The sequence below is a fragment of the Suncus etruscus genome, chromosome 14 (genome assembly GCF_024139225.1).
Source record: "Suncus etruscus isolate mSunEtr1 chromosome 14, mSunEtr1.pri.cur, whole genome shotgun sequence".
NCBI classification, from domain to species: domain Eukaryota; kingdom Metazoa; phylum Chordata; class Mammalia; order Eulipotyphla; family Soricidae; genus Suncus; species Suncus etruscus.
Genome location: NC_064861.1, coordinates 96,789,498 through 96,816,016, shown reverse-complemented (window position 1 = coordinate 96,816,016; position 26,519 = coordinate 96,789,498). Strand labels below are relative to the sequence as shown.

General features: G+C 61.1%; 3 protein-coding genes and 1 pseudogene across 3 annotated transcripts; 2 read left to right on the top strand and 2 right to left on the bottom strand.

Moving 5' to 3' along the window:
• Positions 1–2,525: 2,525 nt before the first annotated feature.
• On the bottom strand, positions 2,526–3,654 carry ZNF524 (zinc finger protein 524). The gene has a single exon (XM_049787654.1). It carries the CDS (start codon positions 3,360–3,362, stop codon positions 2,526–2,528), a length of 837 nt encoding a protein of 278 aa, XP_049643611.1. The 5' UTR covers positions 3,363–3,654.
• A 3,378-nt stretch (positions 3,655–7,032) lies between these two features.
• On the top strand, positions 7,033–10,857 carry FIZ1 (FLT3 interacting zinc finger 1). Its single transcript, XM_049787033.1, has 2 exons — positions 7,033–7,676; positions 8,807–10,857. The coding sequence occupies exons 1-2, from the start codon at positions 7,365–7,367 to the stop codon at positions 10,013–10,015; spliced, it is 1,521 nt and encodes a 506-aa protein (XP_049642990.1). The 5' UTR covers positions 7,033–7,364; the 3' UTR covers positions 10,016–10,857.
• A 7,870-nt stretch (positions 10,858–18,727) lies between these two features.
• Positions 18,728–21,559, top strand: ZNF579 (zinc finger protein 579). Its single transcript, XM_049787030.1, has 2 exons — positions 18,728–18,776; positions 19,770–21,559. The coding sequence occupies exon 2, from the start codon at positions 19,773–19,775 to the stop codon at positions 21,459–21,461; it is 1,689 nt and encodes a 562-aa protein (XP_049642987.1). The 5' UTR covers positions 18,728–18,776; positions 19,770–19,772; the 3' UTR covers positions 21,462–21,559.
• A 1,183-nt stretch (positions 21,560–22,742) lies between these two features.
• On the bottom strand, positions 22,743–23,191 carry LOC126028065 (60S ribosomal protein L23a-like; annotated as a pseudogene).
• Positions 23,192–26,519: the final 3,328 nt, after the last annotated feature.

Genomic DNA, 26,519 nt, shown 5'->3' with positions numbered 1-26,519 from the left:
TTATCCTGATCGTGTGTTTACTTCCTTCTCCATAGCCTCCTCCCTCCCAGGGCATGGCGGGGCTGGGGGGGCGGCTAAAGAAGGCGCCCTTGGGGGAAGTGAGAGAGGCAGGCGGCGGGTCGGAGCTGAAGGGAGAGGTGCAGGAGGGACAAAAGTCCCCACAGGCCGAGAATTGGGGAGGGGTGTCCTGGAGCCCCAGGGGCCGGCAGGTGAAGCCCACCTCCAGGGGAAGGTGTGAGTCCGCAGCAGAACTGTAGGGGGAGCCGCTCGGCGGGCGGGGAAGGGAGTTGACAGGGGCGCTGGGGCGGGGAGGGTGGGGGACGGGGCTGCCGGCTGCAGAAGGCCGCTGGCCAGAATAGAGTGCCTGACACCCACGCTGGGAGAGGGGTGGCGTGCGGACGTGGGGCTGGGGTGGCAGATCTGCCAGGCCCCACGGATGGATGCTGGCCTTCTGCAGGTCAGCGGGGTGATGCGGAGAGCCTCTGGCGGGTCTGTGCCGGCGGAAGCCAGGATGGGGAGCCCCTGCGGGGAGCCCTGGGGAAGGGGGCGCCGGCAGCCGCCTTGGGGACCCCCAGGGTGCTCGGGGCCCTGCGGGCGGAGCGGCCGTGCTGGGCTCGAGCTGGGGCTCCCCCTCGCCCCGATGCGCCCGGGCCCGTCACTCACCGGCGCCGGGGTCTCCGCCGGGAGGAGGCCGAGGAGGCCGAGGCGGCGCCGCGGGTCCGGGGGAGACCCGAGCGCCCGGCCGGAAGTGCCGCCCCCTCCCGCGGCCCCTCCCCGGAGCCCCGCGCCCGCCGGAAGCGGAAGTCGCGCCCGTCCCCGAGGCGCCGGCGTGGAGCGGCCCGAGAGGAGTCGGCGGCGGCTCGGCGGCGCGGGGCGGCTTCGGCGGCGGCGGCGAGCAGTGCGCCTGCGCGCCCGAGCGGAGGGAACGGCCGGGCCGCTTCCGGTAGCCGCGCGGGCCCAAGTGCGCCTGCGCGCCGAGCGCCCGCCTCCGCGCAGGACTTCCGGCGAGACCCCGCCCACCACCACACGTCACGCTCGCAGGCCCCGCCCACCGCCTAGCTCCATCTTGCGGGGCCTCGGCGGAACGTCCCTGGCCTGCTTGCTGGTCGCTCGCTTTGCTAGTGCGACGCCCTGGGCCCGGCCTCGACGCTAATAGTAATAATAATAACAGAGCCCCATAAACTACACCGCAAGCCTGTTGCTCTCCACCTCTCCCTCTTTACCTTCTGGCACTGCCCCTCCTCCTTCCCACAGCTCTGACATTCCACCTAGAGTTTGTTTCTCGAGAGTTTGGTCCTGAATCCAGCAGCAGCTGCGGGTGCACCAGGTGGATTTCTGACACAAGCACAACCTCTGGCCTCCTGCCCCAGGGGAATGCGGAAAACCCTAAGTCAGAGCCTAGGTAGGGCAATAGCGATGTGCATGTGAGGCTCTGGGCTCGGTCCCAGAAAGAATAAAAGGAATAATGCACTGTTAGGGTGATTCTCACGAGCTCCACTACTCATCTCAGGTGAGACTCGCCTCTCACTCGGCCTCAGTGCAAGGAGTAGGCCCATCTCCCAGTGTAGCTTCTTTTGTGGGGGGTTTTGGGTCACACCCGGCAGCACTCAAGGGCTACTTCTGGCTCTACGCTCCGAAATCGCCCCTGGCAGGCACGGGAGACCATATGGGACGCCAGGATTCGAACGACCGTCCTTCTGCATGCAAGGCAAACGCCCCACCGCTATGCTCTCTCTCCGGCCCTGGTCTCAAGTAGCTTCTGCTCTCCCTAGGCCTGAGCTGCGATCATGGCCCCCCAGCGCCTCTCTGATTCATTGAGACCCACCTCTCCTCTGCAGAATTCCCCACTAAAGTCAGATGAAGCAAAAATTTCCTTGGCTAAACTGCTCCTTGGCTGAGCCAACAGCCCATAAATCTTTAAGCCCCACCCCAACCCTCAGCCTTTCCTCCCAAGGCCCGCCCATGGCCCCCACTGCCCAATAGGCCTGACTCCTCAGTCCTAGTCCCGCCTCCTGTCACTCCGACCACGCCCCCTGCCCCGAGTGGGATGCAGAACTCCTGGAACATCTGGCTGGAAAGGGACCTAGAGTGCACGGATCTGAGGTGTTGCTTACACTGGATATTCACGGGGAGTGCTTTGGGATCTGCTGGAGACGGGACAGGGGGCGAAGGCTTCTCCCCAACTCATTCACCAGTGCCCAGCTGAAGGGCACTTAAGGGCGGGACACGGGGGTCCTGGTGTGGGAAGGTAGAAGCACCGGCATCCTGGGGAGAAGAGGAGGCTCCGACGCCATCACGAAACACACACGGACGCCAGTGGGCAGAAGTTTATTTCCATGGCCCCTGGCTCCCAGGGCCTGTCAGTCTCAGAGAGGGTGGTGCGAGGAGATGGGACCCTGGCACGGGTGTCCTTGACCCTGACCCGATCCCACCACAGATGGGCCACAGGACCGGAGGTGATCCCGGCCTCCCTACCCTGGCCCAACCACAGCCGAACCGGCCCCGAGGCTGGCCGGGATCGCAGGTCAGGCCAGCTCCTGCCCCTCGGCTTCCTCCTCCTCCTCCTCTTTCTTCTCCCCTTCCTCCTCCTCCTCCTCCTCCTCCTCGGCTCCCTCAGTGGCCGGGATGCCATCGTCGTCCCACAGCGGTTCGGGCCCGGGGTCCGGGGGACACAGAGACGCCCCGGTGGCCTCCGGGTGCTTGCGCTTGATGTGCCGCCGCAGCGTGTTGGCCTCGGTGAAGCGCAGCCGGCAGATGGGGCACTGGTAGGGCCGCTCCCCGGAGTGCACCCGGTGGTGGTGCGCCAGCTCGCCGGCTTCTCGGAAGCGCCGCGGGCAGAGCAGGCAGTGGAAGGGCCGCAGGCCGGCGTGGATGTTGCAGTGGCGCCGCAGGTGGCTGGACCTTTTGAAGGTCTTGCCGCAGTCCTGGCACTGGTGCGGCTTCAGCTCCGAGTGGGAGATGCTGTGGCGCTCCAGGTCGGAGAGGTAGGCGAAGGCCCGCAGGCACACGGGGCAGAAGTGCGGCGCCTTCTTGGGGCTGGAGCCCTCGGGCCCGGCGGCCACGGCCCCCTCGGAGACCGTGTAGGGCACACCCTGGTCATCGATCAGCAGCAAGTCGCTGCCCCCGCTGCTGCCCACCACCGGGGCCGGAGGCCCCTGGCCCAGCGGGGGCTCCTGGCTGGGCTTGGGAGGGCGGCCTCGCTTTCGGGAGAAGGAGGCCTTGAGCGTCCGGTGCGAGGAGGTGGCAGCCCCTGGGGGGCGGCCCCGGCCCCGGCGACCGCGGGGAACAGGAGGCAAAGCCAGAGGTTTCTCTTCCTCCCCAGGCAAAGGCGAAGGCAACGGGTCTGGGCTGGGGGTGTCCATGGAGCAGTGGGGGGCCTGGGCACCGGAGCCAGGCTAAGAGGAGAGAGGGGGGCAGCCGTCAATGCGGAGCGCAGGGAGGGCCTGGAGCTTCCCGCGAGCCCCAACACCTCGCCCATCCCGGGTGGAGGCTCCTGAGTGGGGTGCAACTGGACCCAGAACTGGCCAGTGCAGCGGTGCTCAAATCTAGCAGCCCCGGTGCCACCCAGAAACGCAGAAGCTTCAGCAAAGTTCTTCGGGCCCTGCCAAGAGGGGAGGAGCAAAGTGGGGAGCTGTACAGCGGTACTGGGCATTGAAGCCCCGGAGTGTCCTCCTGGGGGGGCAGTCCTAACTATAGTAGGGCCTGGGGGGACAGGCTGCTGGCTTTCAAGCCCAGCAAGGTTGCACAACAGAAGTTGCTTGGCCTCACCCAGACCCAGACATGCCCTGGGGGGAAGGACTCCCAGAGAGGCTCAGGTCAGAGCCAGCCTGTCATCCTTACACACGTACCCCACCTTCTGGGAAAAGGGGCGACAGGTGGGCAAGCCTAAGTGCGCAGCAGCAGCAGCGAGTGACAGGACCAAGAGTTTGGAACCAGACGTCAAGGGCCAGGAAGAGGAGAAGAAGAAGAAGAAACGGGCAGCCTGCAGATGCACCCCCAATTCTGAGCCATTAGCGAACGGGGGTTCGTTAACATTGGCCTCTCCGAGCCAGTGGCTGCTCAGCCGAGCATGCACAGGGCTGCGCGCTCAGCAAACCCTCTGTAGGCCCCGAGCTCCCTCCTTAGTGCCTGGGTCATGGGCTGGGGAACAAGAAAAAGAAGAGCAAGCCAGAGTGGGGGAGGCATGACAGGTGCAGAGGCCGCAGGTGCACCTGGCCCCCAAAGCAAGGCCGGGTCACCCTGAGCAAGAGCTGAGCCAGCGCTTTCAGAGATCCCAGCTTCCAGGCAGGGAGGGGCCAGGCCGACCCTCAGGCTCCCGCCTCGGCCCCCACCTCCACCAGCAGGCGCCCGCGCGCGCCCCCGCGCAGGCGCGCGCCCGCCCGCCCGCCGCCCCCCAGCGCGGGGCGGGCCCTGCGGGGGCGGCGGCCAATGAGAGGCCGCGGGGCCGCCGGGAAGGGAAGGGGTCTGCGCGCGCGCCCACCCGCCGCCCCCCGCCCGGGCCGCCCCCGCCCCGGGCCCCCGCCCTCTCGGGTACCTCATTTGCATGCGCCGGGCTCGCGAGTGCGCGGGGGCCGCGGCCGGCGCGTGGGGAGCCCCGCCCCGCCCTCCGCCCTGACCCTCCGCGGGGCCCCGCGCGCGCCCGCCGCGGCCGGGAACAAAAGGGCCGCGCGGGGTCCTAAGGCCCGGTCACCAGGCGGCGCCAGCGCGCATGCGCAGCCCCACAGCGCCTGGGGGCTCCAGGGGGCGATCCCCCAAAAAGCACCCCAACGACGCACACCCCAACCACACGGGCTTGGTGTCTTGGGCTCCCTGAAGCCACCGGCCGGCTGGCCGGGGGTCTCCCCACCCGGACGGGTGCCGAGCGCGAGGACGGAAAGCGGGAAATGGCGGCCCGTGCCCGTAACTAACATGGCGCCGCTCCGACTTCACAGCCCTCCGCATGCCCAGGGGGACGAGAGGGAGCCTGCGCCCTTCCAGCTCGCCATCGCCGCAGCCAAGCCGGGCTCCTCTTGCGGCACTCCCGGCGGCCGCCGTCATCCAGGCGCCGCCGCCCTCCGCACTGCGAAGCCGAAGGAGCCCAGCGTCCCGCCGCCCGGGCAGTGAAGCCGAGGCGCCAGGCCCGGCTGCCCTCAGTCGACATGGCGGCCGGTGTCGCGAGGCCACGCCCCCTCCGGCTTCTGCCCTCACCCAAGATGGCACCCACCTGGCTGCGCTCGGCTCCAGTGCGGGCCCAGGGACGCGGGCGGGCGAAGGAGGCGCGGGGCGGGCGGCGAGCGGGGGGACGCCGGGAGGGGGAGTCGCGGGGCGCCCGGACGGAAGTCGAGGGGCCCCCCGGGTGGAAGTGACGCTGCCCCCGCTGCCCAAAATGTCGGCGCCCAGAGGGAGGTGTAAGTAATCAGAGAGGGGCGCCCGCGGGCTCCCCCGGGCCTCCCGGGGCCGCCCCCCGGCCGGGGACCCGGACCCCCGCGAGGGGCGCTCGCCGGCCGCGGGTCCACGCCTGCCCCCCGCCCCCGGGGCGCCCGGGCCGCACCTTTCGGGGACGGGGGGAGGGACACAAAAGGCCTCCTCCCTCCTCCCGGGGCCTGGGTCCTCCAGCGACTGGGGGGGGCGCCCCGCGGGCTACGGGGCGGGTCTTGCGGGGCCTGGGGAGGAGCCTGAGCGGGGCGGAGCTGGCCTGGAGGCGGGCGGAGCTGCGGGCCACGGGGTGGGGTTTGACCGGTGGGGCCCCCCCAAGTGTCCTAGGGAGCACAAGGGACCAGGCCCGACTCCCTGGGGTGCGTGGGCGGGGCTCAGGGTGTAAGGGGTGTGGCCTGGTTTTTATTTTGGGGGGTCAGACTTCAAGATCAGTGAGGAGTGGGATTGAAAAACACTAGTGTTTTTGTTTTGGGGCCACCCAAGGGTGACTTAGAGCTCTGGAATCCGACTTTATTTCTGTCGGTGCTTGGGGGACCCTATGGGGATCGAACCCGGGGAGGCCTGGTGCCAGGCCTACGTCCTGAATGATAGAGGGAGGGTTTAGGTGTGTGATCTGGGCCTTTTGGGTGGAAATGTCGGTATCCCGCAGGTGAGATGGTTTCTGGAGGACAGCGCATGAGTCCAAGCCTAAGTGAAAGGGGTGGAATGGGGACCTTGGAAAGCAGGGGCTTGCCTTTGCAGAGGAAGAGGGTATTTTGGGGTCTGAGCTCAACAGTGGAGAAAGGCGAAGGGGGATTCTGCTCAAGGCTTACCTGAATGATGGAACCGTGCCAGGGCCCCCACCTATGGTGGCGGTAGCATGTGTCACCTCGAGTTGGCTGACACCTGACCGCCACACCATGAGTCAACTTCTCCCGTTATGTCTGCGGGGGAGAATAGTTTCCAGTCGGTTTTCAAGGAGCTCTCAGGACTAATTCTGGTCCTTCTGGAAGGATAACTCAAGAGCACACACACACACACACACACCCTCAATATTTGTCTTTTTTATTTACTGAGAATATGGAATCTTCTTGGAGAGAGGAGTAAGAGAGGAGGGTTTCTCTTGAGGGCCCAGGAGGTCAAAGACTTCAGGAACTAGGTGATGGACCTAAGCCAGCAAAGCATGTTGGGTCCCCCGCAGCATCGCACTGGGCGGAACTTAACAGAGCAGGAGTGGCCATGCCAGTGGGTGGGGTTCACCCACAGAAGGAGGTGCTTAACTAAAGTGGGAATGGTCAACCCCATTGGGTGGGACTTACTCGCAGTGTTTGGGGCTCTCAAAGTGGACAGGGCTTATCCTTGAACGTAATATTCATTGACAGACAGGAGAAATTAAAACTCCGGTAGTGATTTGCAAGTGGTTCGGGGGACCAGAAGGTAAGGGGCAGGATCTTAGAGCAGAATGGGGTGGGGCTTCAGAAGGACCCAAGTTTTCCCAGGAAGATTCCAAAATTTTAGAACACAGGAAAACAAGACCTGAGTGAGGGTGGGTGGGGACAAGCCATATTGGGCGAGCTTAGCCACAAGGGGTGGAGTTTATCCACAGAGGCGTGCTTTATGCAAGGGCCGGGGCTTGCACATGTCAATGAGGCTTAGCCTGGCAGAGAGGCCTGAAAACATCCCCAAATGGGCCTGGCAGAAAAGGCTGAGGGGAAGCGAAGTATCAAACCCCAGGATGTCCTGGTCACCCGAGCACCTGTCTTAAGTGTGTCCCCAATCAAAGACCGACCAAACATCCAGCAATGCAGTTGATATTTGTCTGAGCTATGGGAGATGGGGTTGGGACCATGAGGGGAAGGAGTGGCTGAGAGGTGCAGAAGGTGGGAACAGGAACCCAGGAGCAGAGGGAGCACGCCCCTCACCTTTGCTCCTGTCTCTCCCCGCTCCAGAGAACCCCACCTACCAGAGCCATGGAGGAAGGCCCACTACTGCCCGCGCCCCCCGTTTCCACCCCGGCCCCCGCCATGCCTGCCGCCGGCACCCCGCGGGTCCCATTTCACTGCAGTGAGTGTGGCAAGAGCTTCCGCTACCGCTCGGACCTGCGGCGCCACTTTGCCAGGCACACGGCGCTCAAGCCCCACGCGTGTCCGCGCTGTGGAAAGGGCTTCAAGCACAGCTTCAACCTGGCCAACCACCTGCGCTCCCACACCGGGGAGAGGCCCTACCGCTGCTCCGCCTGCCCTAAGGGCTTCCGGGACTCCACGGGCCTGCTGCACCACCAGGTGAGTGAGCCCAGGCGACCTGTGCACCCCACACCCCGCCCCACCCACATCCCACACGTGCCACGTTAGACAACAGGCTTCCCTTCCTCCAGCAAGCAGTGACCTGTCGGGTGCTTCCTCTGCTCCCCGACCTGGACCCCAGCCTCCTGGAGCTGGTTGCTAGTCAGCTAGATGACTAATGTGAAAGCATGCAGACAAGCAACGAATGTTCTGGAAAGACAAATGTTGAAAAGGAAGTTGTGGGGGGGCTTCTTTTTTCTGTTGTTTTGTTTCGGGGCCACTCAGCTCTGCTGAGGAATCTCTCTAGGCTGTGCCCACGGGGGACCGTATGGGATAATGGGGATCGAACCCGACCAGATGCATGCAAAGCTAACAACCTCCCTGCTGTGCTGTTCCTTCACCTTGCCCCCCCCCTGAAGACTTTTTATTGCGGAGGGGCAGTTTGGCCCACAACCTGTGGTACTCAGAGACTATGCCTGACTCTGAGCTCAGAAATTACTCCTGGCAGGTTCGAGGGATACTATGGGATGCCGGGGATGGAACTCGGGTCGCCAGCATGCAAGGCAAATGCCCTTCCCACTGTGTGATGGCTCTGTACCCCTGAGAAGACTGCTTTTAACTGTACCCCAGTCACAGGCCAGGGGAGAGTGGCCTTTTATTTTTGTTTTGGTGCCACACCCACCATCACTCAGGAATTACTCCTGGCTCTTTGCTCAGAAATCACGCCTTGCAGTCTCAGGGGCCCATATGGGATGCTGGGAATTGAACTTGGCCTCTCTTGGGTCAGCTGCGTGCAAGGCAAACGCCCTACCACTGTGTTATCGCTCCAGCACCGAGAGTGGCCTTTTGTCCCACTTTTCACTGGGGAGAGCAGAGGCCAGGACTGGGCCCCGAAACGAGGTCACTGGGGAGCACCGTATGGTGGGAAGTGAGGACGGACTGAGAGGAGCCCAGGGTCTGTGCCAACACGGTTCTGCAGTTGCAGACTCGTGAGCTTGGGAACCTCAAGCCCTAGTAGTACATCGAGAAAGTGGAGACCCCCAGATGTGCCCTGCAGTCAATCTGTCCCTCCATCCATCTGCCAGTGTCTCCCGCCACCCTGACCCCTTGCTCTCTCCCACCCTTCGCAGGTCGTCCACACTGGCGAGAAGCCCTACTGCTGCCTGGTCTGCGAGCTCCGCTTCTCCTCGCGTTCCAGCCTGGGCCGCCACCTGAAGCGCCAGCACCGCGGGGTCCTCCCGTCGCCGCTGCAACCCGGCCCGGGCCTGCCCACCTTGAGCATGCCCTGCTCGGTATGCTGCAACGTGGGGCCCTGCTCGGTGTGCGGGGGCGCCGGTGCTGGGGGTGGAGGCGGCCGGGGAGGCCCCGAGGGCCCGGAGGGTAGCTCTGGCTGGGGCCTGACCCCCACCTCGCTGCCCCCGTTCGCCTGCGGGGCGTGCGCTAGGCGCTTCGACCAGGGCCGCGAGCTGGCCGCGCACTGGGCTGCGCACACTGACGTGAAGCCCTTCAAGTGTCCGCGCTGCGAGCGCGACTTCAACGCCCCGGCGCTGCTGGAGAGGCACAAGCTGACCCACGAGTTGCAGGCCGTGGGTGCCGCGCCCCCCGCACACAATTGGGCATCTCCAGGGTCCCACGAGGAGGAGGCGCCCGCGGACCCCGAGGCCTCCGGGGATGAACGGCCACCAGCCTGGGACGAAGCCGGGCTGCTCCTGGGCCACTCTGGGCTCGGGGCACCCAAGCTGAGCCCGCTCGGCGAGGGGGGCCCGGCTGCGGCGTCGGAGGACACCCTGTACCAGTGCGACTGCGGGACCTTCTTCGCCTCGGCCGGCGCTCTCGCCGGACACCTGGAGGCCCACTCGGGCCCGGCCGCCTATGGCTGCGGCCACTGCGGGGCCCTCTACGCCGCCCTGGCCGCCCTGGAGGAGCACCAGCGCGCCAGCCACGGCCAAGGCGAGGACCAGGACCAGGGCCAGGGCAGCGGTGGAGGTGCAGGAGGCCCACCCGATGGCGAGGCCCTGCAGGGCGACACGGTGCCCGGTGCCGGAGAGGCCAGGCCGGTGCCCGCGTCGGGCCGGGGCAAGAAGATCTTTGGCTGCTCCGAGTGCGAGAAGCTGTTCCGCTCGCCCCGCGACCTGGAGCGCCACGTCCTGGTGCACACGGGCGAGAAGCCCTTCCCCTGCCTCGAGTGCGGCAAGTTCTTCCGCCACGAGTGCTACCTCAAGCGCCACCGGCTGCTGCACGGCAGCGAGCGGCCCTTCCCCTGCCACATCTGCGGCAAGGGCTTCATCACGCTCAGCAACCTCTCCCGGCACCTGAAGCTGCACCGCGGCATGGACTGAGGTGGCCCCGGGGGTGCGCACCCCGACTTTCTTCCTCCAGGCCCCTCTGGCCCAAGATATGGGGGTTCTCCGGAATCCAGGCCCCTGAGTGGATAAGCAGAACTGGCTTCCTTACGGGGAGTAGAAGAAGCTGTGGTGGATCAGTGGAAGGACTTCGGAGATGGAAGCACCCCAAAATCAGTGCCCCTCGACACCAGGGAGGCCTGGAAAGGAGAAATGAGCTAAGTCTTTCTCTTTGAGGGGTACAGGTCCCCCCAGCAAGGGAAGACCGGGATTCTCTCCAAAAGCCATTGATTCCCAACCTGGAGAATCTCTTAGAGGAGATCTCATCCCCTAATTTCCCCGCAAATGCTACCCCTTAGAGTCACTGGTGCGCCCTCAAAATGGATAGAGCCGGGATCTGCCTTCTCTTCCCCTTCCCACCTTTCCACTCCCTAGTATGAAGGAGGACCAGGGTGGATCGCCCTGCCCTTTGCCCCCTTGTAGTGAGGTTGGGATTGAACCCCCCCCCAGAACGGTCCTCACCCCAACATTAGAATAGGCTGGTTTGAGAATCCCTTGTAGGACAGCCCAATCGGATGCATTCTCACCCCTTCCTGCTGGAGTGGACCTGTCAGGCTGGGGAGCCCTGACACCCAGCTCCATCCTGTGAATCCCCCTCTACCCCCAGGCAGGAACACCCTCCTGCCCTGCTGTAGGCCCCACCAATCTGTCTCTTTGTCTCTGTTTTTCCCAAGCCCCAGGGGAAAGAGCTTTGGGGGGTCACCCTCCAATGAACTTTAACCCTGACCCTTCACCCTGTTCCCTGATGTCCCCTAATAAACCTAGTCTTGTCCCTGTTGTCTCCGGGTGTCTGGTTCTGGCTTCAGAGGTGGAGAGGGACACCCCGCTTTAAAACGACCAGCTTTGGGGTCCGGAATGATAGCACAGCGGTAGGGATTTGCCTTGCATGTGCCACATCCTAGATGGACCTGAGTTCGACTTCTGGCATCCCATATGGTTCACTGAGCCTGCCAGGAGCCAGAAGTAACCCCTAAGCACCGACGTCAGATCTGGTCCAAAAACCATGAAAAAAACAATTAGAAAGGCCAGCTTCATAACTGAGTTGGGATCTGCCTTCATGCTGTTTTGTCCTCTGGATAATGCAACGCTGTGTTTGTTTTTGACACACCCAGTGATGTTCAGGACCTACTCCTGGCTCCGCACTCAGGAATAACTCTTGGGGGACTCAGGAAACCATATGGGGTATTGGGGACCTAACCTGGGTCAGCCGCATTCTGACCTCCTCCACCGTACTCTCTCCGGTTTCTAATGCCACACACTTTTTTTTTGGGGGGGGGGCACACCCATTGGACGCTCAGGCGTTACTCCTGGCTATGCGCTCAGAAATAGCTCCTGTCTTGGGGGGACCATATGGGATGCCGGGATGCAGTCTGTCCTAAGGATGCAATGTCACTCACTGTGACTTAAGATCAGGTCACGACACACAGCAACCTACAGTGGCCCAAGAGATGGCCTGGGATCCAGCACTTGTGCAGAGTGAGCAAACAGACACGCAGAGCAGCAGGAAGTCGGGTGCAGGACAGGGAAAATAGTACAACAGAGAAGTCCCCGGAGTACCTCTGAGCACCAGTGGGTGTGGCCTCAAAAACAGTGACAAGAAATAGCACCAGGATGTACACCTTTCTACACACCCCAAACAAGCCGAATGAAACTAATGTGGGGCAGGTGAGCAGGTAGGAAAGCAGCGAAGGCCCATCTCATCAAGACTCCAACAGGGTGTGTGGGGAGGAGGGGAGTGGGTTGGGGTGTATATCGAGTCCGCTCAGGACAGCACAGGCAGGCATTTTCCGAGGGGAAGCTGCCAACCGTCTCTTTCTTAATCTGAGAATTCTTTCACCGTTAAGTTGCGCTTTTGTTTCTTCCCGCACTTTGGACCTGTGTCAGGAAAGGAGTCATTTTCCATGGACACCCCATCTTTGCGTAACATGGGCATCCGTGGGGACGGAGGGAAAATCTAGTCTGGCAGGGAAGCAAGACTTTTCTTGCCAGGGAGTGAGCTTGCAAAGGTTCCAGGTGAGCTCCAACCGCCCCCCCCCCCATGCTCAGCGTTCCAGATATTCTCTATGGGGCCCCCCAACAAATCTGGGAACTAGCAGGATTCATCCGCCCAGCAGGCCACGCCCCCAGGAACAACCACGCCCTGAAAGGCCCCGCCCAATAAGAAGGCCACGCCCCCGGATAAAAGCCATGCCCAGGAACAAACCTTTCTCCAGGGACTATTCCACTCCTGGGAAAGGCCACGCCCAATAAAGACCACGCCCTATGAAAGAGCCTATCCAGAAGCAGACCACGCCCCAGAGGAAAGCCACGCCCCCGATGAGGCCACGCCCCGGACGGTCCACTTTCACCTTCAAGTCAAGCCCCGCCCCGCCTTCCCCAGCCAGGTGAGCAACTGGCCCGGTGCCAGGTTGTCATAGCGATGGATGGCCTGAGGTTTCTAGACTCAGGCTAGGGGCCCTTCCCGCCGCCCCTCGACTACGCCCATCCTCTCTTCTCAGAAGACCCCTTGCTGGGCGGGCAGCAACCTGCATGTACCTGCAAGGCCTATCTTTATCCTGGCATGTGGAGCCAGGCCCACACCTCCCACCGTGACCTCATTTTATCAAGATTTATCCTGAGGCTGAGACCATGACCATGGGGAGGCTGTCCCGAGGGTGTGTGTGTGTGTGTGTGTGTGTGTGTGTGTGTGTGTGTGTGTGTGTGTGAGTGCCATCTTCATGGCCTCAGAGTATCTGATACCATCCTGCAGTTTTGTGCAGGAAGGGTCGCTCCCTCCCATGTCCGGACCTGCCCTGGCCTGCAGGCTCACCTGCACGGCAGGCATCTCCCACCTGCCTTTCTCTCTGAGTTCTCCCACAAATACAAATGGGGGGGTGTGCTTTTCGCAGTGAGGCTGTGAGACAAGCCAGCAAACCTCGCCCCGCTTTCTCAGGGATGGTAGACAGGTGAAGACAAGCAGCCAGACGCAACGGAGGACCCGCAGCACATACAAAGGCCCTGAGTCCCTATTTGTGGGAAGAGGCGTGGCAAGAGGTTAAGGGGCCCCATGCAACAAGGGAGTGAAGAAGGGGGTGAAGCAGAAAAGGGGGAGCCCCGGAGGGGGCCCAGCATCATCGCCTCCCCACTTCACCCCCTCCCATCTTATCCATCCCAGCCCCATTTAGGGACCTGATTTTTAGGAGCTGAAGTCTCTACGTAAGGGCGGGACTTAAGAAGCGTGCGAGCCAATGAGGAGGCGACGCCAGCGAGGCAGGAGGGCCTCCGCCAGCCAATCAGAAGCAAGCTCCGCCCCCGCTCATCCCTGCTCCACCTGCGCCTTCCCCTGCTTCTGCTCCTGGCGTCGTCCCTGCATCCATCCACATCTGGCTGGGCCTCAGGAATTTCTGGAGAGCAGTGATGGAATCATGTGACTCTCCAGCCTCAAGTACCTTCCCAAGGACTCCTCTCCTTGGCTGGGAATGCGGCCAGCTTGCACCCTGCGAATGTCTGTGGCCTTTCCCCGCCAGCCACACTGGCCCACTTGGAGGGGGCCAAGAATTCACGGCCAGAATCTCCCGGCCACACACAGGGTCTCCCTCACCGCACAACCCACGCCCCAACATATCCAGGCTCGGTTTGCAATGTTCTTCCCCAGAGCTCACCCTGATTCGGTCTCTCCTTGTTAGGGTTCGAGCTGACACCCACCCTGTGCTGAGAGTCAGAGACCACCTCCGATAATGCGAGGTGCAAAAGGGAGTTTATTCGGTTATCGAAATCCCAGCCTCCTCCAACTAGGGGAGTTTTAGCAAGGACCCCGAGTAAAATCTTCAAGCAGTATAACTATGTCGTTGTATAGATGTCTTAATTAATCATTGAGTTTTCTGGCTCAACTTTGGTTGTCTAGGGATACTCTGATTCAAACCTTGGTCATCAAGGGATATTCTGATTCGAACCCTGGTTGTCGGGTGGGGACATATTCTGATTCAGACCTTGGCTGTCAAGGATTACTCTGAGTCAGACTTCGGTTGTCAAGGGAGCCTTTTCAGATAGATCATTTCGAGGTCACTCAACCTTAGTTCCTTTTTTCTGGAGGGCACCAACTTTGATTTTATTTATTTATTTATTTTCCTTTTTTGGTTTTTGGGTCACACCTGATGGTGCTCAGGGGTTCCTCCTGGCTCTGAGCTCAGAAATTACTCCAGCAGGCTCTCGGGGACTAAATGGGATGTTGAGGATGTTGAATCTACAAGGCAAATATCGCTCTGCCCCCCCCCACATAATATTTTATGCCCTTAAAAATAGAAAGACAAGGGGCCGGAGAGATAGTATGGAAGTGAGGCATTTGCCTTTCATGCAGAAGGTCATCGGTTTGAATCCCAGCATCCCATATGGTCCCTGGTGCCTGCCAGGAGCAATTAAAATAGAAAGACAAGGCGCAAGCATCTAAGGCCCTCCTCAAAGGGGCCGAAAACAGGTGCCCGGCTGGAGAAGTTCATCATCCTGGGTCTGGGAGGCAGAACAAGGCCAGTGGGCAGTAGCGAGTGGGTGGAGAGATTAAACACAGATGCCAGCGGGATGGAAGTTGGTTCCGCCACAAAAAGGGTGCAGTGGGGGTGGAGCGACAGTACAGCGGGAAAGCGCTTTCCTTCACCCTGCTGACCAGGATTCGATCCCCGGCATCCCATAGGGTGCCCATAGCCTGCCAGGAGTGATTCATGACACAGAGCCAGGAGTAACCCCTGAGTGTGCCGGATATGGCCCCAAAACAACAACCAAACAAAAGGGCTCAGGCACTGGCAATTATGCCCCTGGATGTGCCTGGGACAAGATGCCATGAGGAAGAGTCACGTGATTCCTGCCTAGACCGCCAGGCAGGAGACCCTGTAGTCCCTGTTGTCCAGAGCTGGGGGAGGACAGGGTGGCTGGGATGGGGATAGCGCCCTTTGGAGTGTGGATGGAAAGTTCTGGAAGGAGGTTGTGGGGAGAGCTGGTGGACATCCTAAACGCCACTGTATTTTTTGTTTGGTTTTTGGGTCACACCCGTCGGCGCTCAGGGCTTACTCCTTGCTCTGTGCTCTGAAATTACTCCTGGCAGGCTTGGGGGACCCTATGGGATGCCGGGATTCGAACCACCAACCTTCCGCATGCAAGGCAAAATACTTTACCTCCATGCTATCTCTCCGGCCCCAACATTAATGTTTATCATTGTCATTTTTGCACTCAGGAACTATTCCTGGCTCTGTTCTCAGAAATCACTTCCGGCAGGCTCTGTAGGATCCTATGGAATGCTGGGAATTGAACCCAGGTCAGCCGTGTGCAAGGCAAAGCCTTCCCCATTGTACTATCGCTCTGGCCCCAAGTGCCACTATTTGAGGGTGAGAAATGTCAGTTTTGTGCTGTCTGTATTTTACCAAATAAAACAGGCTTGGCCTGTCTGGAGAGGGAGTCGAATGGGGATGGAGCTTGTCTTACATGGAGCACACTTGGGTTGGATCCCCAACATGTCATATGTTTCCTCAAGTCTGCCAGGTGTGATGTGCCAGGTGCAATTCCTGGGCTGAGAACCAGATTAAGTCCTGCGCACCATAGAGCGTAGCCATAATAACAATGATCATGATCATGATAATAATAATAATAATAATAATAATAATAATAAAAGCAAAGGCACATTCTTTTTGTTATTTTGTTTTTGGCCAACACCGGCAGCAGTGCTCAGGGGTTACTCCTAACTGCAATCAGAAATCGCTGGGGGAGGGGGAGCTGGAGTGGTAGCGATAGAGGTAAGGTGTCTTGTGCGCACTAGCCTAGGACGGACCATGGTTTGATCCCCCGGCGTCCCATATGGTCTCCCAAGCCAGGAGCGATTTCTGAGGGCATAGCCAGGAGTAACTCCTGAGCATCAAATGGATGTGGCCAAAAAACCAAAAAAAGAAAAGAAAAGAAATCGCTCCTGGGGCCGGGAAGGTGGTGCTAGAGGTAAGGTGTCTGCCTTGCAAGCGCTAGCGTAGGACAGACCTCGGTTCGATCCCCCAGCGTCCCATATGGTCCCCCCAAGCCAAGGGCGATTTCTGAGAGCATAGCCAGGAGTAACCCCTGAGCGTCAAACAGATGTGGCCCAAAAATAAAAAAAGAAAAAGAAAAAGAAAAAGAAAGAAAGAAAGAAAGAAAGAAAGAAAGAAAGAAAGAAAGAAAGAAAGAAAGAAAGAAAGAAAGAAAGAAAGAAAGAAAGAAAGAAAGAAAGAGAGAGAGAGGAAGGAAGAGGGAAGGAAGGAAGGAAGGAAGAAGAAAGAGAGAGAAAGAAAGAAAGAGAGAGAGAAAGAAAGAAAGAAAGAAAGAGAGAAAGAAAGAAAGAAAGAAAGAAAGAAAGAAAGAAAGAAAGAAAGAAAGAAAGAAAGAAATCACTCCTGGTAGGCTCAGGGGACCATATGGGATCCTGGGTCCATCCCTGTTTGGCAGCCTGCAATGCAAACACCAAAAGCCTGTTCTATCTCTCTGGCCCCCAAAGGCACATTTTTGGGGGGTCACACCCGGCAGTGCTCAGGGGCCACTCCTGGCTCTACGCTCAGAAATCTCCCCCGGCAGGCTAAGGGGATCATATGGGATGCCGGGATTAGAACCACCATCTTTCTGCATGAAAGGCAAATGTCTTAACCTCCATGCTATCTCTCCAGCCCCAATATATTTTTTTTTCTTTTCAAAGGCACGTTCTTTTTTTTTTTTTTTTTTTTGGGGGGGGTGGTTACTCCTGGCTATGTGCTCAGAAATCGCTCCTGGCTTGGGAGACCATATGGGCCACCGGGGATCGAACCGCAGTCTGTCCTAGGCTAGTGCTTGCAAGACAGACGCCTTACGGGCAGCACCACCACTCCGGCCCCTCAAAGGCACATTCTTGATCCACCTTATCACCTCCTCCTCCTCCCACAGTGTTGAGAAGCACAAAGACTCACTGAAACTCCCCAGCCTGGCTGCCTCTGGTGTGTCCTCCCTTCCCTCCTCCACTGTGGCCATTTCAGAGGCCTGAGGCGTCCACGGCCTGGCATAGGGCCAGCTCTTCTGGCTGAAGGCACTGTCCTTATTTTCACTTTATTTTTATCAGCCCCCATAGAGTCCTCATTCCATTTCTGAGTTTGAGTTGCTTGCTTGAGCCCAGGATCCAATTCAAAATGCCCCAAGTGGAGCAAATTTCAGGGCTGGGTTCAGGGCAAGGGTCCTTGTTTTCTCCCAGGTGCAGGTCTGTCTCCCTTCACTCTTTTCTCCCCTTCGTGTCTCTTAGAGATTTCTTTTTTTTTTTTTTTTGGTTTTGGTTCACACCCGGCGGTGCTCAGGGGTTACTCCTGGCTGTCTGCTCAGAAATAGTTCCTGGCAGGCACGGGGGACCATATGGGACACCGGGATTCGAACCAACCACCTTTGGTCCTGGATCGGCTGCTTGCAAGGCAAACGCCGCTGTGCTATCTCTCCGGGCCCCTCTTAGAGATTTTTCACATCTGTACAGGGAGAATGAAATCATTTGTGGCAACCCACAGGAGCAGGCATCCCTCATGGGATTGTTTTGTGTTTGTTTCTTGTTTTGGGGTCACACTCAGTGGTGCACAAGGGTTACTCTTGGCTCTGTGCTCCGAAATCACTCTGGCAGGCTTGAGAGACCCAGTGGGATGCTGGGGATGGAACCCGGGTCGACTGTAGCAAGTCAGTCGCCCTCCCAGCTGTGCTCTTGCTCTGGACTCACTGGTGATTTCTTATCAAGCCCTTTACAGGTGGGCTTTTATTTATTCTGGAGGCCAAACCTATAGTACTTAGGCATATCCTGTCTCTGTGTTGAGGAATCACTCCTGATGGGGCTCAGGGGATGCTATGGCCAGCTGCCCCTGTCGATGTGGACAGACGAATATGCAGCTGCCTCTGGCCATGTGGACAGAAGGATGGGTGGCTGCTCCAGCCCAGTGGATAGACAGACATGTGACCCACTCTGGCCGTGTGGACAGACAGACATGTGGTCCACTCTGGCCGTGTGGACAGATATGTGGTCAACCCCAGCCATGTGGCCAGATGGACTTGTCACTTGTAATTCCAGGCACCAGTCAGACTTATTCCGGCAGTAAATCCAGTGACTCAAGGCTTCATCTCTGGGGACTGGCCTCCAGAGAGCACTCCGTGGCGAGTCCACAGCCCCCAGTGCTCAGTGCTTTAGGACAGAATGGACACAGAGTTTCTCACTGACAAGAAGCTGGAGGCAGCCAGGGAAGTCAGGCTCTGGTCCAGAATATGGTGGATCCTTTCCTAAAGCCTCAGTCACGGCCCCATTCAAGGCTCTCCCCTGCCAGATACCCCCACCCCCTGGGAGGGGGCCCCCCACAGTGCCTGGCACCGGCTGGACCCCACAAATGTGTGTTTGTTGAAGGACTGAATGAAGGTGTGTGTCTATGGGAGGAGAAGGCAGCGGCACCCCATCTCCCAGCCCCTCCCCAACGGGAGCCCCAGCACCCCCCTTGTAGAAGATAGGGGTGCAAGGCGCCTGGGTCCCCGAGTCCGCCCGCTTCCGGCGGGCACGCAGCCTCCCCGCTCGCTCTCCCACGGAAGGCCCGGTTTCCAGGGGGAAGGCTTAGGCGGTGACACTGCGCCCAGCCTCCTCCACCCCCTCCACTGGCCCTCCCTCCCCGCCGCCACCGCTGTCCGCTGCTCCGGCCGCGGGGAAGGAAGAAAGGATCCGAGGGTGGAGGTAAGCGAGCCAGGGGCGGCCTTGGAGCCCCGGTGCGCCCGGCCCGGGCATCCCCAGGCCTGCGCCCCCAGCCCCAATTCTGCTCACGGGCACTGCAGAGGGCACCGACTGGACCCCCGGGAAATAGCCCCCCACCCTGCCCCGCCCCAGCCAAGGTTCCCCAATATCCAGTCACCTTCTGGGGGTGCGCACGACTCTGCCCTTAGCGGCCCCTTCCCCAAAGATTCTGGGCAGCAGCAGCAGCAGCAGCAGCAGACCCAGGCCCGCCCTTCCCCTGCTTCCCTCGGACGCCGCCCCCTATCCCAGCCCTTCAGGCCAGGGGGACCCACACCCCCGCATGTGGCCGGCTGCACCCCAGGACTCCTTCTGTGTGTGTGTGTGTGTGTGTGTGTGTGTGTGTGTCTGTGTGTCTGTCTGCGCCCAGGTCTGGGGCTCCCGCCCCTGCGTCCTGGCTCGGCGGCCGTCTCTGCCCCTCCCTCCCGGTACTCCCCCAGCCCCGCTTCTCCCTCCTCCCTGCTCCCCCAGACCCTGGCTGCCCCCATACTCCATTTCCAGGGCCTCCCCCAGGGAAGCCCCCGGCCCAGGTGGGTTTGCAGCCCCTCCAAGAGGAGCGGGGGAGAGCGGGGGTGGAGGGGGCAATGCACCCGCTTGGCGTCCCTCTCTCGGCCTCTGCTCTGCTCCCCCGGGTCCGTCTGTCCGCTGCTGTCCCCGGCGTCGTCCCCCACCAAATCTCTTTGTTTTGTCCTCTTCTCCGCGGGCTGAGGGTCCCCCCATGTCTCTGGCCGTGTCTCCCTGGGGCTCAGGCCTCTCCCCCTGCCGATCTCCCTTCCTCCCGGCCTCCCCATTCCTCGCTTCTCCTCTCCACCCGCCTCCCCTGCGCCTCCCTCCTGCGCGCCCCCAGGCCCATCTCTGCCCTCCCCACGCCGGCGGGCCTCTCCCTCGCCCTCTCGGCGCCCACCCTCGCCCAGAGCCCGTCTCCCCTCTCTCCCACAGGACATGGATCCGCAGCCGCCCCCGCCGGCCCAGGGGACCCCACCCCACCGGGGCCAGGGCCAGGGCCGGGGCCGGGGGCGCGGTCGAGGCCGAGGCCGGGGCCGGGGCCGAGGGGGCGCGGGCACACCCCGCGCGCCCCTGCCCTGCCCGACGTGCGGCCGCCTGTTCCGCTTCCCCTACTACCTCTCCCGCCACCGGCTGAGCCACTCGGGGCTCCGGCCCCACGCGTGCCCGCTCTGCCCCAAGGCCTTCCGCCGCCCGGCCCACCTGTCGCGCCACCTGCGGGGCCACGGGCCGCAGCCGCCCCTGCGCTGCGCCGCCTGCCCACGCACCTTCCCGGAGCCCGCGCAGCTGCGGCGCCACCTGGCCCAGGAGCACGCGGGGGGCGAGGTGGAGCTGACCGCGGCGCGCGCGGCCAAGGAGGCGCCCGAAGACGCCGGCTGGGGCCGCCCGGAGGGGGTGTCCGAGGCGCCCGGGGCCAGCCCCGGAGGGCCTCGGCCTGAGCAGGAGGACGACCCGGAGGACCCGGAGCCCGAGGAGGAGCCGGAGCCGGCCTGGCCCGACGCGTGGGAGCCCGAGGCGCAGGAGGCCGCGGGGACGGCCCCCCGGGAGGCCGGGCCCGGGGCGGCCGAGGCCGAGCTGGCCCTGGCGGCCGGGCGCCAGGAGGAGAAGCAGGTGCTGCTGCAGGCCGACTGGACGCTGCTGTGCCTCCGCTGCCGCGAGGCCTTCGCCACCAAGGGCGAGCTCAAGGCGCACCCGTGCCTGCGCCCCGAGGGCGACCAGGAGGGCCAGGGCGGCCCCCCGCCGCGCCCCAAGCGCCACCAGTGCTCCATCTGCCTCAAGGCCTTCGCCCGGCCCTGGTCGCTGTCCCGCCACCGCCTGGTCCACTCCACCGACCGGCCCTTCGTGTGCCCGGACTGCGGCCTGGCCTTCCGCCTGGCCTCCTACCTCCGCCAGCACCGGCGCGTCCACGGGGCGCTCAGCCTGCTCGCCCCGCTGCCCGGCGCGGGCCGCAAGGACGACAGGGCGGCCCGGACCTCGGGGAAGGCTGCCGAGGGCGCCGAGGGCGCGGCGGGGGGTCCCGAGGCCGCCTCCGCCGCGCCCCAGCCCGCGCGCCCGGCCCCGGCTGGAGAGCCCCGCTTCTGGTGCCCCGAGTGCGGCAAGGGCTTCCGGCGCCGCGCGCACCTGCGGCAGCACGGGGTCACCCACTCCGGGGCGCGGCCCTTCCAGTGCGTGCGCTGCCAGCGCGAGTTCAAGCGCCTGGCAGACCTGGCGCGCCACGCGCAGGTGCACGCGGGCGGCCCCGCGCCCCACCCGTGCCCGCGCTGCCCGCGCCGCTTCTCGCGCGCCTACAGCCTCCTGCGCCACCAGCGCTGCCACCGCGCCGAGCTGGAGCGCGCGGCCGCCCTGCAGGCGCTGCCGGCCCAGGGCCCGCCCGCCTCGTCCTCGCCCGCGCCCACGCCAGGCTCGCAGCCGCCGCCCGTGGGCCCCGAGGAGGAGGACGACGACGACGAGCCCGCGGGCCTGGCGCGCGTCAAGGAGGAGCCGCCCTCGCCCGGCACCTCGCCCTCCGTGCCCCCCGTGTTCCTCAGCGCGTCCTGCTTCGACAGCCAGGACCACTCGGCCTTCGAGATGGACGAGGACGAGCTGGACAGCAAGGCGCACCTGCGCGGTTTGGGGGGGCTGGCCTGAGCCCGCGCCTTGGGAGCACTCTGGGTCGCTGCTCCTTCCAGGAGGAGGAGGGAAGGAGGAGGAAGGCCAGGCCTCTCCTCTAGGCCCCCACCCTGGCCCCTCTCTGCGCCAGGCGGCACTGAACTATGGAAGGGGGGAGCCCCGGCGCGCCCCGCCCCCTCCCCACTGCCCACCCCTCCAGGCCCCCCCCCAGGGTGGACTAGGACTGCTCACCCCAACCCTGTGTCTTAGGGCAGGCCGGTTGGAGAGAAGGCGGAGGACACTTGCCCCGAGGGATGGAGACAGGTGAGGGCCGCCCACCCCCTGCCCCCCGACACACACACTGGAGACGGTGGGTCACTTCCTCCTGAGCTGCCGCCCCCCCGAGCCAGCGGAGGCCCCACCCCATTCCTTTGTCGGTCTGTGAATAAATGTGAGTCCGTGGAACGGCAGAGTGAGGCTGTCTGTGGGAGGCAGGGTGCTTGGGAACTGGGGGGCAGGAGTAGACTGCTCAGACTCCCCTACACTTCTGGTCTACACTGGGCCGACCTGCACCCCTCGGAGAAGCTGCCAGTGTGCCAGGAGGCTGAGGCGGCTCGTTGGCCGCCCTGTTCAGATCCAGAAGAATTGGTGAGCTGGGACTGCTCTGGGCAGCTGGCAGGGCTGTGAGGTCTGGAACATTCCACCAGGTGTGGTGGTGGTAGGCCAGCCCTGAATTGTCTACGGAGCACTGGAGACCCCACTTCCCCCTCTGGGACGTTGGAAAACACCCAGGCTTTGAGCCCAGGCCAAGGGGCATAGATGGGTCCTCCAGGTTTGAGAAACAGTGGGAGCCGGGAGCAACCACAAAACTCATTTTTTTTTTTTTTTTTGGTTTTTGGGCCACACCCGGTAACGTTCAGGGGTTACTCCTGGCTATGTGCTCAGAAGTTGCTCCTGGCTTGGGGGACCATATGGGACACCGGGGGATCGAACCGCGGTCCGTCCAAGGCTAGCGCAGGCAAGGTAGGCACCTTACCTTTAGCGCCACCGCCCGGCCCCAAAAACTCATTTTTTTTAGTGGGGGGAATAATTTGTATTTTGGATTAGCCAGCTGGACTGTTTAGATCAGTGGTCCTCAAACTATGGCCCGCGGGCCACATATTGTATTTGTATCTGTTTTGTTTCTTCATTGCAAAATAAGATATATGCAGTGTGCATAAGAATTCGTTCATAAGTTTTGTTTTTACTATAGTCAGACCCTCCAATGGTCTGAGGGACAGTGAACTGGCCCCCTGTTTAAAAAGTTTGAGGACCCCTGGTTTAGATGATCCCAATCTTATTGGCAACATCCAAGGCATCAGAGTCAGGAGCCAGCCGAACATATGCTTTCTTCTCTCCATCAGGTCTAATCAGGGTGTTGACCTTGGCCACATCAATGTCATAGAGCTTCTTCACAGCCTGTTTAATCTGGTATTGTTGGCTTTGACATCCACAATAAGCATAAGTGTGTTGTTATCCTCTATCTTCTTCATGGCCGACTCAGTGGTCAGAGGGAATTTGACGATGGCATAATGGTCAATGCTCTTCTGAGGATATTTGGGTTGCCTTCGAAGCCTCAGAGTTTTGGGTCTTCGGGGAGGTTGGTGATGTTCGGATCTTCTTTTTGTGGCTGTGAACACCTTTCAGGACTCTTTCTTAGCCTTCAAAGCTTTCGCTTTGGCTTCAGCTTTTGGAGGTGCAGAAGCTTCCTTCTTGGCCTTTGGCGCCATCTTCGTAGAAAGGACAAAAGTTATTTTTTATTTGTTTCCACATCCGGCAGCGCTCAGGGATTACTCCTGGCAAGCTGTGTGTGTGTGTGGGGGGGGGGGGAACCCTGTGAGATGACGGAGATCGAACCCTGGTTGGCTATGTGTGAGGCAAATACCCTACCTGTTTTTCTGGCCCCAAGAGTCATTTTGGGAGCACAGATTTGTGTCTTTGCATGCGGGGGTTTCCTGGGCGCGTGCAAATGTATGCTCTCCTGAGGGCTTTCGTCCTCCTGGCGCCTTGAAGTGCTCCCTCTTGCCCTGAGCAAACACTGGTCCAAACACTCAGCTGCGGCCGAGACTGCAAGGCTCCAGAAAGCGAGTGAGTGACAGCATCAGCTCTGCTTTCCTGGGCTGCTGACCTGTAAGGCCGGATGTGAGGGGGAAGGAGAGAGGAGGCAGGACTCATGGGAGCTGGGCCCCCCTCTGTTCCACCAAGCTCCCAGAAAGCACTTGATTCCCCTGGTGCTCAACAACAAGCCTGCCTTTCCTCTACCACCAGGGGCCACTCTCGAGCTTGGCCACAGCCCCAGGGGCTGCCCCTCAGAGGGGTTTAGGGACTGGAACTGTTTTCAGCTTGCAAAAATCAGACCAGCCTCCCTGCATGTTAGTAGCAAAGGGGATTGAACCTGCAGCCTCACGCCTGCCAGACAAGAACTTGAACCACATGGGAGCCAGCCCAACTCACCTCAGGACCCTTGATTACCATCACACCCAAGGAGAGAGGATGGAGGGAGGTGTCCTAAGAGTTACCCTTGGCCAGGGCCTACAGCATATGGGAAGAGCCCACGTGGGTGCAAGAAAACCTGGATGCAAACAGGCCCTGACAGAGCCCAGAGAAGCGCAGTGAAACCCCAGGTAGGTGTCCAGAAATAGGACTGAATGCTCCTTCGATCAAAGCCACCCACGACTCCATTCCTGATCCTCCCTCTGAGTCTGCCCTGGGCTGGCCCTGCCCAAGCACACCAGGGGTAAGTTTTTGGTTTGGTTTTGTATTGGGGCCACACCTGGTAGCGCTCAGGGGTCATTCCTTATTCTAGGCACAGAAATCACTCCTGGCAGGCCCCAATGGGATACTGGGGATCGAACCCAGGTTGGCTACATTTAAGGCAAATGCCCTCCCCACTGTGCTATTGCTCCAGCCCTTTCCAGGGAAGTCGTTTTGCATGAGCGAAGTGCCTGGTCAGGGGTGGCTGAGGCAAAGTCATGAGCTGGGAGGATCCAATTCTTTTCTTTTTTTTTTTTTGTTTTTTGGGCTACACCCGGCGGTGCTCAGGGGTTACTCCTGGCTGTCTGCTCAGAAATAGCTCCTAGCAGGCACAGGGGACCATATAGAACGCCAGGATTCGAACCAACCACCTTTGGTCCTGGATCGGCTGCTTGCCAGGCAAACGCTGCCGCTGTGCTATCTCTCCAGGCCCCCAATTCTTTTCTTAATGCCTGTTTCTTTGCATCCTCGGTGCCCATGGTGAGACGAAGCTGGGCAGAGTGCGGTTCTGTGCCCTGAGTCCACAGTGGCAGGACTGGCTGCTGTGAAGGGAACTCAGCTCCAGGGTGAGTTGGTTGGTTTGGGCCATAGTCAGCCAGACCTGACTCCTGACTGTGCTTAGGGGTCACTCCTGGAAAGGGCTCAGGAGACTTCATGAGGAGCAGAGAGAGGATCGAACTCCAGTGGGCCACATGCAAAGCAAGTGCCTTACCCTTGTGCTGACTCTCCGGGCCTCATGGATAGGTTTATTAATTAATTAATTTTGGTTTTGAGGCCACAGTCAACAATGCTCAGGGTCTACTATTGGCTCTGTGCTCAGGAATTATTCGCAGTGCTCAAGGGAACATATGGAATTCCAGGGATCAAATCCAGATGAGCTGCGTGCAAGGCAAGAGCCTTACTCTTGCACTATCACTCTTCTGACTGCTGGGATGGGAGCTTGGGACCCCGAGACTCTCCTGATAGTTAGGAGCACACCCTGAACACACTTTCTGGCTTGAGACCATGTGAATCGAACAGTCTGTGCCAGACGGGGTTCCTTCTAGAATGGGCTGACACTGATGCCAGCACTCCTCTCATGCTGCTTTGCTGGTACTAAGCTCCAGTCTGGTGCATGCAGGGGCTCAGGGAATCCTGCAGGAGAGCGGAACCTTTTGCTTCTGGTCTCTGGGCAAACATCAGCCAGGAGGGAATAAACAGATGGTCAGTGCCTGAACCTTCAACAGGCCAGCAGAACTCTGGGCACCACCCACAGCCGCACAGAGCTCAAATACCATCCCCAGACCCCTGGTGTCCACTCAAGCCAGCATCTCCAGGCCAGACCCACCTGCCTCTCCAGGCCACCCACCCCATCTCCAATCACCCCTTGCTCTCCAGGCCACGCCCACCTGCTGTCACCTGCACTCACCTCTTTGGGCCATCCCTTCCCTCCAGGCCATGCCCCACCCTACCTCCTAGGCCACGCCCAATACCCACCCTAACACAGACGCCCCTGACCCCCACCACTCCAGAGGGCCACGCCCTTTCTCCACCCACTCCAGACCACGCCCACCCCTCTAGGCCACGCCCACTTCATCAGCTCCCTCTAGTCAGACCACGCCCACCCCCAGACCACACCGGCCACACCCACTCCCAGGCCACGCCCATCCCCACCCTCCACGGGCCACACCCCTTCATAGACCACGCCTTGCGCAATAGGCCACGCCCAGTCTCCACCTAGCCCTTCGCCAGGCCACACTCTTTCACGCCTCCACAGGCCACGCCCATGTCTAGGCCACGCCCATGCCACGCCCATTCCTTCCAGGCCACGGCCCTGGTTTCACCCCATCTCCATCCCCTCCTCTCCAGGTGCACCTGTCATTCCCAAGAAGGACCAGAAGGGCCCAGAGCGCCTCCTGCCGGCGAGGCCGGGCCTGGCTTTGGACATGTTTTTGGTTTTTGGTTTTCAGGTCACACCCGGCAGGGCAGCGCTCAGGGGTCCCTCCTGGCTCTACGCCCAGAAATCGCTCCTGGCAGGCTCTGGGGACCATATGGGATGCCGGGATTCAAACCACCGACCTTCTGCAGGCAAGGCAAATGCCTTACCTCACTGCTATCTCTCTGGCCCCTGGAAATGATTTTTGCCGAGTTGGTGAGCTTGACTTCTGGCTCGTAGTGGACACTGGTGGCCAACATAAACATCTTGACTGCATTTGTCACTGCATACGAAGCACATTCTGGGGCTCTTTCTAAAGGTTTCTGGTGGAGACAGGTCCCGGGAAGGGAGGCTGGGACAGAGGACACGAGGTGGGAGGCTGTGTCAGC